This window comes from Pipistrellus kuhlii, unplaced genomic scaffold (genome assembly GCF_014108245.1).
Source record: "Pipistrellus kuhlii isolate mPipKuh1 unplaced genomic scaffold, mPipKuh1.p scaffold_m20_p_28, whole genome shotgun sequence".
NCBI lineage: Eukaryota > Metazoa > Chordata > Mammalia > Chiroptera > Vespertilionidae > Pipistrellus > Pipistrellus kuhlii.
Window position 1 is genome coordinate 54,603 of NW_023425527.1, and position 18,631 is coordinate 73,233.

Genomic DNA, 18,631 nt, shown 5'->3' on the forward strand with positions numbered 1-18,631 from the left:
ACTTTTATTATATAGGAAGTGTTCTTAAGTTTTGCTCTTATTTTTCATGACCTTGAGGTTTTTAAAATCATTGAATTCCCAAAATTTCATAGTGATATTTAGATCACTCTTGGATCTTAAGTTGTTTTTTTTTTGGCTTTTCTTATCCTCTCAGGTTATTATGTATAAAAACAGTCAGGAGTACTGCCCTTATTTTAGATGGAGAATTAGTTGAGACCCTTTTAAATTGGTGGAGTTTGAATTCATTATGTCAGTAAGACTATTTTTTTTTATTATGGCTATAGGGAAATTATTTTATTTTTTAAATATATTTTATTGATTTTTCACAGAGAGGAAGAGAGAGGGATAGAGAGTTAGAAACATCGATGACAGAGAATCATCGATCAGCTGCCTCTTGCACACCCCCTACTGGGGATGTGCCCGCAACCACATACCCTTGACCGGAATCAAATCCAGGACCTTTCAGTCCGCAGGCCGATGCTCTATCCATTGAGCCAAACCGGTTTTGGCTATAGGGAAATTATTTTAACTTAATTTGTATATTATCTTCTGTGTTCAAGGAACCCAATGCATTTTTAGCATATTCTGACTCCATGTTTAAGAATAAAATATATCCCTTAAAAAAATTAAGCTTCTAAAGAAATATTAACTATCCTCCTGGTTAATTATATATATATATAGTAATTAAAGTTGACAACATGTTTCACAAAAAAAACACACACACACAAATTTATAAGTATCTAAAGAAGGGATGGGAAATATCTGGCCCACAGACCATGTAAGGCCTGTGAAATCATTTGGTATGGCCCTGCCAAGGCATTAGAGGCGAGTTGACCAAATAGCAGGCTAATTTTTAAGTTGATAATTTTGTATGGCTCAGAAATGATGCTGTAAATATTCAAAGGACCCTTGGCAGAAGCAGGGTTCCCCACCCTGAACTAAAAGATGAGCTCAGGCCAGCAGGGCCTCAGATAACATAATTTTGTTCAATGGCATAGGAACTAACATAGGAACTTGACTCTTGTGTATATGGTTAGCCTGTGGTAAAATTTGTTTTGTTTTATGTCGTTTTGCTTAATGTTGCAGAACCTACTGATGATGTTAAATGAGAACTTACTGTACACAAAAGCATTCTCCTATGATAAAGAAAATGATGCTTGTTTTGTTGGGTTCCATCTCACACCAACTAATGTTTGTGAATTATGAAATAGCAAGAAATATGCAGAATATACACTGAGTGGCCAGGTTATTATGATCTCTGAATGTATACACATATATATACATAGGCCCAGTGCATGTATTTGTGCATGGATGGAGTCCGGATAGCCTGGCCAGGGGAGGAGACATGGATGGTTGGCCGGCCTGCCTGCTGGTCGAACTCCTGGTTGAGGGGACAATTTGCATATTAGCCTTTTATTATATAGGATATACATTGAGTGGCCAGATTATTATGCGTTCAGAGATCATCATAATCTAGCCACTCAGTGTATATACACATTCACACAATTCTTTGAAGAAAATATCTGGGGTTCAATTAACAATTTTTTACCTAGCATTCTTTCAAGGGGCAGACAAACAACTATCTTTGGGCCAAGTCCCTACCACTGTCCGTTTTTGTAAATAAAGTTTATTGGATCATAGCCACATCCATTCATCTACAGATTGCTTGCTTTTCCCTACAAAGACAGAGTTGAGTGGCTGCTAACGAAACCTGATTCCCAGGGTCTAAAATATTTATTTTCCCCTCTTTAAGAGATAGTTTGCTGACTTCTGTCATTAGAATTTATAAGAATGTCACTTTTTTTTTTTTAATATAGAAGGCTTAAGCTTAAGAAAGCATGATTTTTAAGTTAAAAAAAAAAGATTGAACATTTAATTAGTTGTTTGTGTTTAGTTTTGTGGATTCAGGTAGCTGCTATCATTCTAGAATCATAAACCTACAGACCTAAAAATTTCTTCAAAGATGAAGTACCTGTTAACTTTTAGTAGTGGGATCTTTGGAAAACATGATTCCTTCCCTTATTTCTAGCCAAATTACATACCAAGTCCGCGTCCAAGTCCCCAATGGTGTCAGGCACCCTAGTGCTTTCCCTCTTTGATGCGGTGTGCCTGCTTTGGCTGTGCTAAATTTTAGATAGCAGAGAGGGAAGATACCAGTTCTTTCCCCCCTCTCCCCATTGGTTCTTGTTCTGGTCTGCAAAAGATCTGGTGCAGATGAGCTCTCTCCCATTTCCCCAAGTATAGCTGTCATCACCTAAATCTTTATAAGGAACCAATTTCTAATCCGTTGCTCTGCTCTACCATTACAAAGTCCCCACTTTTAAAGAAAAAAAAAGTTCCCTCTTTTGCTGAAAAACATAGTTTGTCTTAGACTTTTCTTCCACCGTCACCTTGCTCGGTATTTAATTATTTTTACCTTTTCGATCCTAGAAAATATCTACTTAATATTGTTTTCTCTTAGGCCTAAAGATAAAGTGTTAACACTTGCATTTTGCACAAGCATATTATTTCTGTACAGCTTGGACCAACTGTGTCATTGAACCCTGAAGTAACCTTGGAGGTGGATAAGTTGTGCATCAGACCATTTTGACAGAGGAATAGGTTCAGGGAGGTTCAACACCATTGGCAAGAATGGAATGAATTGCTAGTACTTTTTCCAATATACCATACTTGAACCAAACTCATCATTTTAATACCTCATGATTAAAAACCTAAAGATTGTGACGTTTTCAAATGTTTTTAGATGACTTTGAGATTTACAAACGCATGCAAAAATCTTGAGTTCCTGTATAACTATTACCCAGCTTCTCCTTTTGTTAACATCTTACATAACTATAGAATAGTAGACAAAACAAAGAAATTAGTCATTTATAATTCTGTTAACTACAGAATTTATTCAGATTTCACCAGTTATTTCACTAACGCACTTTTTTCTGTTCCAGGATCCAGACCAGGATGCCACAGTGCAATTAGTTGTCATGTCTCCTTCAATCTGTGACAGTTCCTCAGTCTCTTCTTGTTTTTCATGACCTTGACATTGTTGAAGACAACCAATTCTAGTTAACCCTTGAAAAACATGGGTTTAAACTCCCAAGTCCACTTACATGCATGTTTTTTTTTTTTTCTCTAATAAGTATATAGTTTGGCTCTCTTTGTCTTTGGGTTTTACACCTGCTTACTCAGCCAACCAAGGAACAAAAACAGTATGCTGCCTGTATGCATTGTTCTTCGACATTTTATATAAGGGACTTGAGCATTCATGGGTTTTGGTGACTCCTGGAACCAATCCCCCACAGATACCCAGGGATGACTAAAGTTTTGGGGGAGTCAGAACTTTTGACTGTGTGGGAAGTCACAGCCTCTAACCACTGTCTTGTTCAAGGGTCAACTGTATTTTATAGAATGTTTCTCTATTTGGATTTGTCTGATATTTTCTCATTTTCAGTTGAGAATATGTGTTACTGGGAAGGCTACCACAGAGGTGATATACCATTCCAAGGGCATCGGATCAGGAGCTATTTGTTGCAGATGCTTATTATTGGTGATGTTAATCTTATTTGGTTATGGTGGTGTCTGTCACAATTCCCCGTTAGTATTTTCCCCTTCGTAAATACTAAGTATTTGGGGCAAATACTTTTTAGACTGTGCAGATATTATTTCTGTTCTTAACAGCTAATTTTAGCATCAAGGAGATCTTAACTATGGTATTTATTACTGCAGTATTCTAATGGTGTTTGTTATTTCTTCTACATTTATTATTAGAATTCTTAAGGAAAAGTCTTCTCCATTCCCATCCCTCCTCCCTCCCTCCCCCCCCCCCCACCCCCAGCTACTTATTTACATGAGTTTTGACTCATGGATATTAGTCAAATAATATCCATGAGTCAAAACTCATGTTTGAATTGTGTTCCAATACTGTCATTATTTTGCAGTGCAGTTTGTCCCAGTTTGGGCTATTTGAAGCTCTTTCAGGTTAGCTCCTGTATCCTTTTGATATGTTCCCAGTGTCTCCTTCCTTCCTTCCTTCCTTTCCTTCCCTGCCCCCACAGGATGCTTCAGGCTCATCCCTGCCCTCCTTTTTGGACAATAGTATTTATTATAGAAACAAAGACTTGTTGACCTGTACTCTTATGAGAAACAAATTCACCAACAGTGTTTCTGTACAGATTTTAACCTTTTAGTGTGATATCAAAACACTTTTTCCCAAAGTTATTTAGATATTACGATTCAATTACACTAGTTCCTTTTTCCCTAGTCTCTCTGGTGTGATTATATCGCTCCTTTTAATTTAGTTAGATTCAGCTGTCAGTCTACATTCCGTCTTCCCCCACACATCCTGGTTGGTTTTTTAATTTACATATATTAAAATTGCCTTTATGCTAATACAATTCTGTGGCTTTTGACAAATATAATCATGTATATACTACTGTACAGAGAGCTCAGTACCCCCAACACCCAGCCCCTGGTAGTTCTCTGTCCTTTTAGTTTTCCCATTTACAGTGTCATACAGAAGTATTGTAGCCTTTCACTTAGCAAAATGCAGTTAAGTCTCATCCATCTTCTGTAAATTGGTACTTCATTCCTTTTTATTGCTAAGTACTATTTCACTGTATAAATGTACTACAGGTTATTCATTTACCCGCTGAAGGACATTTGGTTTATTTCCAGTCTTGGGGTGATAATGAACTTTATAAACATTTTATATAGGGTGTTTTTTTTTAATATATTTTTATTGATTTTGTACAGAGAGGAAGGGAGATAGTTAGAAACATCGATGAGAGAGTCATCGATCAGCTGCCTCTTGCACACCCCCTAATGGGGATATGCCCGCAACCAAGGTACATGTCCTTGACTGGAATCGAACCCAGGACCTTTCAGTCTGCAGGCCGACGCTCTATCCATTGAGCCAAACCAGTTTCGGCTGTATAGGTTTTTGTGTGAACATTCATTTCCATTCTGTAAGGTAATATATGCCTTGGAGTAGGATTGCTGGGTGTTAATAGAAATTTGGTTGGCTTTTGTCCCTGGTTCTTGGGATATAGCCTCTTAGTACTTAGAACTTTCCAAGTGATAGGAGTGTGGATCCTGATGGTTTATGCTAAAGAGATGACTCAGGATGTGGCTGCCATGCCGAAAGACTAACCTTGTGATTAGAGGATTGGGGCTAGGAGTCACATGATGTGAGCCTGAATTGTTCGTCCTTGTGAGTCAGTTGTGGCTACCAAGTGAAAAACCCAGTAAGAACTCGCACACTGAAGCTCTGAATGCGCTTCCTTGTTTGCAATACTCTGCGTTGTCATGTGTTGATGGTTCAGGAGAGTAACATGCCCTGATCACCAGGGAGTTTCACATTGGGACTCCACACCTCACCCTGTTGTGTCTCCTTTCCCCTGGTTCTGATTTGTGTCCTTATAAAACTGGAATTGTAGCAACATATTTCCTGAAAGTTATCAAACCTAGTGGGCAATGGTGGAAACTCCAAAATTTGTAGCCAACTGGTGACCTGGGACTTCCAAACCTGGCATCTGAAGTGAGCAGTCTCGTGGAGGACTTTGCCTTTAACCTCTCAGGTTTGGCCTAACTGCAGGTATTTGGTGACAGAAGTCATTTCACTGAGTCATGTGATTTAGAAGAAACTGCCATTTTGCATGCCCACCAACATAATGAGGGTACTAGTATCATCCCATGAACACTTGGTCCTGTCATTATTTTTGAGTTATTCTAGTAAGTATGTAGTGATACTTGTTAGCTAATATTTTTCTGAGGATTTTTTATATTCACGAGGGATTGTTAATTGGTCTGTAGTTCTGTTTTCATCTAATTTGGTATCAGATTAATGCTGTCCTAATAAACTGAATCGTCTTTTCTGAAAGAATGTATAGAATTGGTGTTACCCTTAATCAGAATTTGCCAGTGAAACCATTTGGAAAGTGTTGTGTTCTCCCCACCCTGTAGGTAACCTGCTTAGTGTTCTGAGCTTCTTGGATCTATCATTTGGTATCTATCATTAGTTTTGGAAAATTTTCAGCCATTATTTTTTCTGCCCATTATCTTTCTCTTCTAGGATCCTAATTATGCATATGTTAAATTGATATTGTCCCACAGCTCTTACGTGTTCTTCTATGGCAGTGGCTCTCAGCCTTTTTAATGCCGTGACCCTTTAATACAGTTCCTTATGTTGTGGCCACCCCCAGCCATAAAATTATTTTCGCTGCTATTTCATAACTGTAATTTTTGCTACTGTTAATGAATCGTAATGTAAATATCTGTGTTTTCCGATGGGGTTGAGAACCGCCTAAGCCCATCGGAAAACACAGATATTTACATTACGATTCATAAAGTAGCAAAATTACAGTTATGAAGTAGCAATGAAAATAATTTTATGGTTGGGGGTCGCCACAACATGAGGAACTGTATTAAAGGGTCATGGCATTAAAAAGGTTGAGAATCATTGTTCTATGGGTTTGTTAGTTCACAAAACATCTCTTTCCAAAAGAAACAAGTAAATAGTATGTTAGATTTTTTTCAAGTATAAATACTATTTACTCTCACAATATTCCTTTTCTTTTATTCCCAGCTTTAGCAAACTTCAAATATGATTTTCAGACCTTTGTTGTTTTAATTCTTGCTCTCTTTCATTTCCATTTCCATATAAAATCATACTAAGTGCTGCTCTCTTTCATTTCCATATAAAATCATACTAAGTGCTGCTCTCTTTCATTTCCATATAAAATCATACTAAGTGCTGAATGAATTTAGGGAATTAGGGGTTTAAGTGCTTTCTGGACTTAGTGGTGGGAAGAGTGAACAGTGCAGTTTATTAGGTTTACTTGTTTTGCATGTTTAATTCCATTCACTTAGATGCAGATGTCTTGCTTTATTAACTTCACTTCCACCCCCAACCTTTGTCTCTATCTCCTATTAACTCTCTTAACAGCAAACTTCCAGACAGAATTTCAAATGCAACTCACCTGATTATTTTCCTTTCTTTGCAATTTAAAACAAAAAGGAAAGAATAGAGTGAAAGGGAAAAACTGGTTGGATGCAGTTTAAAGAATAAAGTAGTTGGTAGATTTGAGGAGTTAACACTTAGCCTTTGGCAGGTCCTATTCTTCATCTATTTGAGGATACTAACCCCTCTATTTCTCCCAACCCCACCTCCCCACTTACACTTACAGGGAAAACATGTAGAAGATAAAATATATCTCATGTATTTTCAGGGAAGGAAATAACAGAGCAACCCTAGCAACTTTTTAAAACAATATTTCTGCTTTAAAGTTTAAGAAAACTATCACCTCAAGATTTTAATTTGTTTTGAGGGAATCAAGCTAAATTTCAGCACTAAGTATATTTCCTTTGAATAAAAAGACAAATGACTAGTGATTTTAAATTGCTAGGTTTTATTAAGATATTGGCAAAATTTCAACATACTTCTCACCTGAATGAACAGTTTTAATGAAATATGAAGGATCACTGGTGATTGCAACTGAACTCAAGAGTGAGATGGAGAGCAGGTTCTTAAGTTGATAAGTTTACTTGGAAAGAAATGATTTACTTCATTCACTTCACTCCATAGAGAATTTCTTTGCAGAGAAATGTCATGAACAAGAGGACAAAGCCTGTCTCTCACCAAAGAGCACCTAGAGGAGGTTACTGATGATACATCTGTGGGCTATCTAACACATCAAAGTTTATTAGAGTTGTTCCTTTTCCAGAACAACTGTTACGTCCGTCTGGTGTTCCCTATCTTCATACTTTCTAAATAGTACAATAAATAATCTTCAAAATAGAAGATAAAATGCTGCTAGAGGAAGTAATTTTCAACACAGTACCATTTGTCTGGAAAATAGTCGTGTTATAACACTGGCGGTATCTTGTTTTAAAAAAAAATCTAAGCTATTCACAGGTCGGAACATAAGAGTTGGTGGGTATCTATTACCTTTTATGGCCTTGCTTAGGTGAGAATGACCACTGAGGGAACACATTATGTTTAAACATCAAAATAATTATTTAGATCACTTTCTTACAAAGCCTTGGTCAGCTTCTGATGGGGAAGGAAGTGCTTAAACCACAGCAGTTTATCTGTAAACACTGAACTTTCTGCATCGTTTTCATCTGCCCATTAGAACACAAATTTGGCTTAGTACTCCAAAATGGAGTGTGATTATCAGGGAGATACAGCATGACACCATACCACCATGTGGGCACTATACCACTATAATGTGGTCAGGCTCAATATTGACATTGATGTTGCTGACACTGTCCTTGGAAAAGGTGTTACTTTTAAGATCCTCAAAAATAAAACAGTAACTTTAATTTTATTAATTCAAGGACAATGGATGGCATTTCTAGGTAAAGTAAAAATATATACATGTGTATTTCCACCATCCTCTTTAGTCGAGACCTAACTGGTACTGAGAGCCCCCGTGTTTGATGTGATAATGCTGCTTAATATCAGCTCGCTCTCAATAGAAATCCAGAAAGTGAACAAATTAGGGTGATTTCCTTTGAAACTCACAGTGAATATACAAGGTGTTTATAATCACTTTAGTTGGTGACTTGAAGTCTGTTTTCCTAACCAATACTATACTTTCTTGTTTACACTGTTTTACTATTTCCTATTCTAACAAAACTTTAGCAGGCAAACAAATTGATGCAGATCATGTTAAATTCAAAAAGGGATACTGCCACTCTTAAAGACTGTAGAACTTTCACCACCACTAAATTACACAGTGAGTAAAAGTACAAAACACATAGTTCACAGACTATACCTCAGCATTAACAGTTAATATATATTATATAGATACTTTTATATCTATCTAGTATTTTTATAATCACCAGATACACCATCTTAAAGTACAAGTTACAGAAATGTGTAAAAACCATTAGTTAGAGAATACTTATTGCTCACATCAGCAAGCAGCAAATAAGGGCACTGGATTTGAACTGAAGGGAACTACTTTCTATCGCCAGTGGCATTAAGATATAACACTGCACTTCACAAAGCACTGCTTCTATCTGGTTTATAGAACCAAGAGCAGAATAGATCAGACCAATAACCACTACTTTAATATGTATTATAGAATTTTAAAGGACTTACCTTACAAATGGTACCTAACTACTCTATAAATATGGATGTGGACAAATGAAAATTTCCTATTTTTTACAATACTGTTTCATAACTTGATCATACTAGAACTACTTTGCTTTATTTTCTAGAGGGCTATGGTATGAAAATGGAGTTAACACTGCTTATGTAGTCAAGTCTACAAGATCCAGACCCCTGAAGATGTGGTCTGTGTTGATCCCAATTTCATCCAACCATTTTCCCCCACTGAAAAAAACTATCACTTGTACCTTCTTTCCTCTCACCATCTTTATTCTGATCAAAAACTTTAGTTCTAGAAAAATCTTAATTTTTTTTTCATTTAGCTAAATGCTGGACTATAATATATTCTGCTGCCTCTGTTTCCTTACCTCCTTGGATTCGAAACTGATACTGCACCTGATGGGTTGTTAACAAGATCTAGGCTTGAGAAAATGAAAGATGTGAGGTCCATTTGGGGGGGGGAGGGGGCGGGTAAAATATCAGGCTGGTGAGATTCTGGTCACAAGCCTCGAGAAAAGACTTACTTCAAACCAAGAGAAAACAAATACTGAAAATGTCTAATTACATTCAATTTTTTAAAATAAAATATGTGAACTAATGATGTGATCATCACTAAAGTGAAGCTGTTTTAACCCAAAGTATCTGTTTTTTAAAATCCAGGGGTTTTACTCCTCCCTTATGGATCTGGAGAACATAAAGTAACTGTATTATGTACAAACATAGTTAGGCATTGGACGTTCCTCAGCAAGAGCACCCATTATCTGATAGAATGAGTGATGAGCACTATAGCAGGTACCTCCTGTCCATTGACTTGTCTGGTCCACAGTTGACTAGGGGAGGGTAACATGTCATGTGGAGACATTCATGATTCTCAGAATCAGACTGCTTCATTGAATGAATCTGATAATTATTCTATTTGCTGTCTTTAGTTGAGGATGTGCTTCTGACTTGAAACTGCAGAAATGGCAAAAAGCAGACAATTGTAAAATATAAAAATGAATATTGAAATGAGAAGTACACATTCTCTCTCTGCATGAAGTACTCTTCATTTCTAACTAAGCAGACCTTGGTCTCAGTATTCTGTCCTCTCTCTTGTCCTTGGCCTCCAGGCTCGCTTTAAGCAGCACTTTCAACCTCTCTCACACCAATTCATTCCCTTGGGGGAAATAGTTTTAGAAAAGTTAAAACTTTTATTTTTGTTAATCCTCACCTGAGGATATTTATTGAGTTTTAGAGAGAGTAGAAGGGAGTGGAAGAGAGAGAAACATCAGTTGGTTGCCTTCCACACGCCCCCAACCAGGGCCAGGGACCAAGCCTGCAACTGAGGTACATGCCCTTGACTGGAATCAAATCTGGGACCCTTCAGTCTGCAGGCCAACGCTCTAGCCACTGAACCAAACCAGCTAGGATACCACTTATTTTATAGTGGTATATGGCTTTTGCTGTCTTTGACCTTTTAAAAAAATGGGGGGAGAGAAAAAATAGAAATGTTATTCTATTTTCTTTTCAAATGTACTTGACATCTCCATTAAACCAGTGTTATTCCTGAGATGCAGGTACAATGAAAAATATGTTAGCATCATAGGTTGAAACCAGTTGACAGTGGTCTTCTAGTATGACAAATAATAAAAATTCCACTAAAAGCACCATAACAAGTTATGAAACTCCCAAATAGCTACAGCCTTAGGAAATAATTTAAAAAGCTGTCCTTTATGTTACAGAAAAGAGGGAGGGGGGGGAGAGGAAAAAAGAAATCTTTATGGTGCCTCACAAGTCTGAAAATATGACATTTTTACACTAGGTTTCTACTTTCGTTGTTACCGGTTAAAACCCATATGGCTTATAGTATTTTATTTACCAAAAAAGTGGGCAAGGAAGGGTTTTCCTCATAGTCCCGAGTCTTTTGAGGAACAGTCCTCAACTAAATCAATTCTACATTAAGTTTTCCAAAGATATATTAGGTATATCAGACCAGATTTCAACTGCATTATTTCAACACTATATCCTGACAAAAATAAGTACCTTGCAAGCTTCCACTAATGGTGTGAAGAGGCATTGGGGTGGGGTTGTATGGAGATATGGAGATACATTACAGGGATCAGTTGTATAATTTTGCTAATGAAACTGCCAAAAAACTTTGATTGAGATCACTATTTTGAGTTTCCTAGAGATTTACTTTTAAGAATTGAGCCATCCATGATTTCATAATGAGCACACACATTTCAGAAATGTCTACCTTGTTTCTGCTCTGATAGTGGTTTTATGGGGGGAGAGCTAACCAGCCTATCCTAAGGAAAAAGCATTATATTTTACAGCTCCAGGGAAGATCTGGGTATGGAATATCATTACTCTTCCTGAGCTGCTTCGTGTTTTCATTATACTCTTCCCAACTATTTTGCCTCAATGGTAGAGAACTTCTTAACATCCTATTTCTTTTCCCACGTGAAGTAAGTGAAAATAGGCTTGTGCCTACTTTGTGGGAAGGCTCTTGAGCAGAGAGGAATGAATTAAACTTTGGATTAAACCTGAATCCATGCCGCCTCTTTAAGTAGTGATAGCGTAAATGAGATAATCTAGAAACTCTATTTCCCAGGAATTTTAACTGTTCATTTTCCAACATAGAACAGACAGGAGACGAACTCTCCATTCTGTATATCTGCTGCCCTGTTACACCCAAATTAAAGGAAGAGGGAAACGCTCCAGCACCACTCCATTCATACAATGATGATTGAACTGATTCTTTCTCCATTATTAGCTCATTAATAAGATTTGCTTTCTTTGGTGCACCAGGACCAAGCATCTCAACTGGTGGCAAAAATTGAGCAGTGTGAGGTTTGCTTGCTTCTACTTGTGTGAGATCTAGGTAGCCTGGGTCTTCTAGCACGTTGATTTGGGACCCTGGGCTCAGGCTAGTTCTGTCAGTGAATGAATCCACACGCCCATCATAACCTAGATCGGCTGGTGCTGAGCATTGGTGCTGAGGCCAAGGGCGTTTGCACTCTCCATGATTTTCCTTATCATCCCCACCATCTTCTTGCCCTCCTTGAAAAGAGTTCTCTGTCCAGTCTGATTCCTCACTAACATTTTCAGCTTTGTTTATATCCTTCAGGAAAACCACAATAACTGTGATGTTATCACTTGACCCAGCATCACGAGCTGACGCCACTAATTTGTGGGCAACCATGCTGCTGTCTCCATTATTCTCCTTCAAGTGGTCAGATACAACTTTCACTGCCTCATCAGGGTTCACGGTGTCATAGAAGCCATCGCAGGCCAGAATGAGGTAGTCTTCAGTTCCATCCAACACAGTAGAGGCAGAATCTGCTTCCCCACAGATATATGGCTTATGTTCAGCATCTCCTGTGGAAATTAGAACATAGGTCAGATTTTGCTTTACTTTGCTTATAAGAATGTGCATGGCCAATGCTATGACTCTGACCACATTCTGCAATTATGATCTGAATTTACTGGAAAGAATTTATAAATAGTTTTAGAGAATACTTGAATTCTCTGATAATCAGATGCTGCTTATGCCTCACTTTCAGTTGTATAATTGTCATTAACGGGGCTTAATTTCTTATCTAGCTTAGACTCTGAATTTTATGCCCTAGCTATGACTTAGGCTTAGCTGAGCATGGCAACAAATGTCATATCTAAATTTGTTGCTGTACTGGAAACTTCAGTCCTGCATAGGAAAACCTTGTGCATTTAGTAGATCTTTTACTGGTTGTTAACTTTGATCCAATTGAGATTTGAGAACAGATCTACATTGAAAAACAAACCAAAGTTCTGATCATTTATTTTTATTAAACACTTAATTCTTATATCCTTGTTTAGAAATTAAGTTTCATGCTGTGAAAAAGGAAGGCTTGAATTACAAGGGATTTTTAAAAATCAAGTCTAACTCCCACAAGCCAGGAAGTCTTCCCAAGCCTCAGACAAGTGAATTAGAATGTTAGTCTCGATTTCCAGTCCAATTTGCTTTCTATGTTTTTAAATTTTGCTGTGTTTATTACTTCTAGAAAATAGTCAGAATGTGTATGATTATTTTTTTCATCTTTAGGAACTACCATATTCTTGCTTTTTTCTTCAAATTGTTTCTGATCATCCCCTTCTGTCTTTATTACTCATCCTTCACCTGTGAACAACTATAAGAACCCCCAAAACCCTATTTGCCCAGCTCATCCACTTACAGAATGACATTATAGCTGGGCCTTGAAGAAGTTATCACCGGGCAGAGAAGGGTCCTGGGTTGAATGAACAGAATTGTGAAGACAGGGAACTGTTAGGGACTAATACCTATTTGAATATAGGGTGCTGGGAGTAGAGACAGACTGGAGACCTTGGGCCCACACACTGAGGTTGGTTTCCATCACAGACTATTAAGACAAGCCATCATCTATAGTGCAGTTTGGAACTTCTGGATCCAGAGCACTTCCAAATGCATTGTTTTCCTTAGGGATTTGGAGAGAACTAGCAAAAAGGGTCCTTACCCTATCGGGTAACCTAATAGATTATTTCTTACAACAAGGGACACTTATTTCTTAACATAAGAAACAATCAAACAGTATTAAGCAGTAATTCTTAGATTAGGATATCATAATTCATCAATAAATAATACTTTTTAAAAATTTACAAAGTGCTTTTATCATTTGTAAAGCAGTGACAGGCAGCTTAGTGGTTTAAGGAGGCCAGCATGAGTCACCACTGCCTAGGTCCAAATCCTAGCACTTGTTAAAAGCCCCCATCAATTATTAGCCTTTCCATTGTACTAAAACTGGACATTTTGAGTAGGGGAAGATAAAGATAAATATACTTAAGTTATCTGGTTACATTGTCACTGTTTCTGGTATTTGATATAGGTTTCCCCCAACATTTCACATTCCTTTTTAATCCTCAAGTAGACCCAGAAAGCTGAATAGGAACCCTATGGAGAACTTGGCTAGCACCAACAGTGGGCCACATGCCCCACCCAGCATTTTGAAAGGGATACCCTAAAAAACAAATACTGAATATATTTACCTGCATTAGTTTATCTACAAGGTAAGAAACTATCTTTTTCATACAGTAGCCAGAACCATCTTCCTCAAGCATGGTTTTGATTTGATTTCACTTCTATAATATGATGCCTTTCAATTAGCTAGTTTGGAAATGCTAGTTAAAACTTCCAATCATGGGGTTGTGTCCTCCACAAATCTACTTCACAAAGTTCCCCCTCTGCTACTTCACCTCACTGTATTGTTATCATCATTATTATTTTCTGAATTCCAGCTCTAAAAATAAATGTGATCTGAGTCATGCTGTTCCCAAAAATCTTGTTTTAGTGTGTCAAGTAAAAGGCTACTGCAACTGTTAGTTTAGAACAGAACAGAACAAAGATTTGCAAAAGCAATGTTGCCAGAATTCTGGCTTTTCACCTGCTCTACACTGTAGAGCAGGTGAAAAGCCAGAATGGATGTCAAATTCATGACATTTCGCCCCCAAATTTGGTAGGAGGGCATGATTTATCCATTTCATGGTAGAAATGGCAACATCCTTTTGTTGAAGACATCCTCTCTCCATATGCTAGGAAACACCATGCTTTAGTCAACTTTGCATCATACATCTGAAAGGGCTTTAAAGCTTTTAATTTTCAAAGCCTGAAGAGTCATTTTTTCCTAAATAGAGTTGAACTCTGCTTAGGAATCCTTTTTCTTGTCCCCATTTAGCCCTCTATTTTATGCCATGAGTTTTCTAAATCTCTCATTTTTCAACTCCCTCTTCCAATTAAACTACTGGATTTAGGCAGATTAGGTTTATCAATCCTGAATTTCCTCAATTCCTCTCCACCATTTCTTTTCTCACTCTCCTGTTCAATTTCTCTTCTACTTGTTCTCTTCCTTAATTGTATAAACAGGGTCTGATCTAAAATCTAAAATCTAAAAAAAACAAAACAAAAAAAACACAATGAAAGCAACCCTTTCCCAAATCAGCTTTCCCTCAAGTCACCACACTGTCTTCTTTCACCACATTGTCCAAGAAACCAAATCTGTACATGCTCCTTCATGTTATTGCTCATTTTCCCTCACCTGATTGTTTCCTGGTTTCTGTGCCTACTGATTGTACACATTTATCTCAGATGTTATCAATCATAGTAAGCCTTCATTTAATGTCATCTATAGGTTTCTGTGACTAAGTGAAATGGTAAAAGGAAACCAGTTTTACCTTAGGCTAATACAAACAAGAGCAAGTTTGTGCAGCATCTCATTACGTTATAACAAAATTATAATGAACAGAACATTATGCAAGGAACTCTGTATTCCCTGTTTTCAAAATTCCAGGTCTTTTTTTTTTTTAACCCACTTCTCACTTGACCTTTGCAGCACTTGACCCTATTCACTACTTTTTTCCTAGAAACCCTCTTCCCCTAGCGTCTGAGATACCCTGCTTCTAAAACTCTGATCCGCTCTTTTCTTCTTCACTGTCTCCTTCACTTAACCATTGTACTGACAGCACAGCTGCGTGGCTCAGTGGTTGAGTGTCAGGGCACATGCCCAGGTTGCAGGCTCCATCTACTGAAGGGGGTGTGCAGGAGGCAGCCAATCAATGATTCTCATCATGGATGTTTTTATCTGCCTCTCCCTTCTCTGAAATCAATAAAAATATATTTAAAAAAATAATAATTGTACGAACAACCCTGGGCATCTTCCTGTGCACCAAAGAGTTGCCAGTTGGAGCACGTGCCTGGGGTGTGGCGGGGCCCTGGTTGGGAGCGTGCAGGAGGTAGCCAATCGTTTCTCTCTCACATCGATGTTTCTCTTCCTCTCTCTCAAAATAAATTTTAGAATCTTAAACACTAACAATCACTGTTTAAGACTGTGACATACAGAACTCTTGAGTGTGGTGCATGTATTGTGCTATTTAATACAAAACCGGGCACATACCCAGTAGGGGGCCTGCAAGAGGCAGCTGATCGATGACTCTCATCGATGTTTCTAACTCCCTCTCTTTAAAAATTCAATAAAATATATTTTAAAAAAGAAATTTCTTTTGAGAGCCAAATTTTTTAAATTTAAACTTCTAATGCCACTTCTTCAAAACAGACTTGCCTAGGCCATGGTATTTTGTTGAAGAGCCACACTCAAGGGGCCAAAGAACCGAGTGTGGCTTTGTGAGCCGCAGTTTGCCGACCATGGACTTAGGTACTGTTACTGTTCACATTTTACAAAGAACAAATAGAAACAGAAGTAAACTTCCCAAAGCCCACAGCTTGTAATGTGGCATATCCAAGGTACAAACCCAGAGAGCTGACTTCATTATGTTATTCTACCTTAAGGAATGAAGCTCTTGGGCAATGTCATCCATAGTTTCAACTAATATATATGGTGCTTCAGAAGTTGCTATTATTGCCAAAATGGGATGAGTTCCCAAATCTCTATATTCAATTCAGAACTCCGCTAAACTGCAGATCTGTATTTCCAGCTGCATATAAATTATCTTTTCCAAAACATACCACAGGTACATAGAATATAAAATATATCCAAAATGAACTCATTTGCCCACCTCCCCACCCACCAAATTGCTGCTGCTTTATGACAAATGCTTTATCTTCTCAGTCACACAAGTCAGAAGCCTGGAAGTTAGCTTTCCTCTTCCTCCACAAACTGTCATTTCTATCCCATCAATTTGTACCCTCTGTATCCCTTTTTAGCTGCCTCATCTCTGTAAAAGTGTATCAACAGCTTCCTGAATAATCATTCATCTAGGCTTTCTTCTTTAGTCTGTCTGACAAACCGTCATTACAAACCTGATCATGTGGGCCTCTCTGCTCAACCCCTGGTACAGCCCAGACTACTCAGCCCCTTCACAACTTAGCACCAGCACTTTCACCTCAGCCCCAGCCTCTGTTCCTAAACACAACGCTCTTTCAGACGCCCACGGATTACATCCCCTGAACCTGGGGTTTCCTCCCTGAATACTGTCCTCCATGCCCAACACAAAGTCACTTCCTCTGTCGAGTCGGCTTATTCTGTCCTAGACTGTCACTTAGTCAAGGACACTCTTCCCGCTTTAGTTTCCCCATGTGCTATATTTTTAGAAACAAGAAAAGTCAAGTATCTCCCTAGTAAAGCTGGTTCTATAACAGGCTTAAAAGATACCTCTCAAACACTGACAAAGATGGGAAGATCAAGAGGAAGAGGTCTTTGGTTGGAATTGTCAAAAAATAATTCTATATAGAATGTTTTAGAAATGGGAAATTTTCCCTATTTGGCCTTATTCCAGAGTTCCTAATAACTCCCTCAGTCATAAGATAAAGCCAACTTTCCCACTTTTTAAGAAGATATTTGCAGAATTTTCCTTTCTCTCTCAGCCTTCTGCTACCCACATTTGGGCCACTTCACAGCTTGCCAGTACCTTCCCGAAGAGTGGGAGGAACAACTCACATCCGTGGTGAAACTGAATCAGTCCTTTGAGATTTTTTGGTAATGATTAGCAAAAGTTGGAGATCAGAGGTAAATTCCATTAATCCATGTTATCCCTATGTCAGATTACCTCATTTCTTTAGGAAGCTGTGACGAAGAACTGCAGTATATATGCACATATGCATATCACCCATATAGGCACTCACATTGATTTATTCTTCAAAAACAACAGAAAATAAAGCTAAGACATGAAAACTAAAATGAACTCGGGTACAAAAGTGAAACAAAGACAGTAGACTATAACTCAATTCTCTGAACCTATACTCTTGAACTTTGTCCAATCAATTTAGCTGTTTACTCTCTAAATTTTAGACAGTTTTGTTGACTTACCCTTCTCTTGAAGAATTTAGGTCCTAGGGAGCAGATTCTTTGAAACTCCAGAGTTATCTAGCAAATTATTACCCTCATATAGAAAATTATTTTCATCTAAAAAGCATAATATTTTCCCCATGGGTTTGTTCTCTGTTGTTTAGTCATTTAAAAATTCATAATGACTGAAACCGGTTTGGCTCAGTGGTAGAGCGTCAGTCTGCGGACTGAAAGGTCCCAGGTTCGATTCCGGTCAAAGGCATGTACCTTGGTTGTGGGCACATCCCCGGTAGGGGGTGTGCAAGAGGCAGCTGGTCGATGTTTCTCTCATCAACGTTTCTAGCTCTCTCCCTTCCTCTCTGTAAAAAATCAATAAAATATATATTTTTAAAAAATTCATAATGAATGACATAAAGATAAAAAATGGGGGGAGGTTTCCATTTTCTGGAAAATACTTAAACTAAATATGACCCACAATGAAATGAAATGAGGATTGTGTGGATTTGTGTACCAAAGATTAAAGACTTCCTTTTAAAAAAAATAAGGGGAGATAGAAACTAGTAAGTTCTGTTTCTTAATAAAGTTCCCTTTTAAGCATATAAATGAGTAGGTTAATTAAATAATTTACAGAGCCACCATCCAGCTGCTATTTTAAATAATAAAAAGTACATTGATAATATAAATTATCATCTCTGGCTTCTTGTTGTATCAGACTTAACATAAGACAATGAGGACAGTTTAGAGAAACAAA

General features: G+C 37.7%; 2 protein-coding genes across 7 annotated transcripts in view; one reads left to right on the forward strand and one right to left on the reverse strand.

Moving 5' to 3' along the window:
• Positions 1 to 18,631, forward strand: part of TRIM37 (tripartite motif containing 37) — an 84,586-nt gene that overhangs the window by 53,031 nt on the left and 12,924 nt on the right. For 2 of the 5 annotated variants that reach the window (XM_045587308.1, XM_036454282.2), the window contains exon 18: positions 9,482 to 10,064. The exons of 1 other annotated variant lie outside the window; for it this stretch is intronic. Coding sequence is in view for 2 of the 4 variants with exons in the window: in XM_045587306.1 (XP_045443262.1) it covers positions 2,943 to 2,973 (31 nt within the window). In the remaining 2 variants the exon portion in view is untranslated. Of the gene's footprint in view, positions 1 to 2,942; positions 3,100 to 9,481; positions 10,065 to 18,631 lie in introns of those variants that run through there. 2 more of the 5 variants (XM_045587306.1, XM_036454280.2) reach the window with 1 other exon arrangement.
• The window catches only part of PPM1E (protein phosphatase, Mg2+/Mn2+ dependent 1E), an 80,053-nt gene continuing 68,805 nt past the window's right edge, over positions 7,384 to 18,631 (reverse strand). The window contains exons 7-8 of one of the 2 annotated variants that reach the window (XM_036454277.2): positions 11,132 to 12,469; positions 7,384 to 10,063 (exon numbers count right to left, since the gene is read on the reverse strand). In XM_036454277.2, the coding sequence (XP_036310170.1) occupies positions 11,412 to 12,469 (1,058 nt within the window). In that variant the 3' untranslated portion in view covers positions 7,384 to 10,063; positions 11,132 to 11,411. Of the gene's footprint in view, positions 10,064 to 10,967; positions 12,470 to 18,631 lie in introns of both variants that reach the window. The other variant, XM_036454276.2, reaches the window with a different exon arrangement.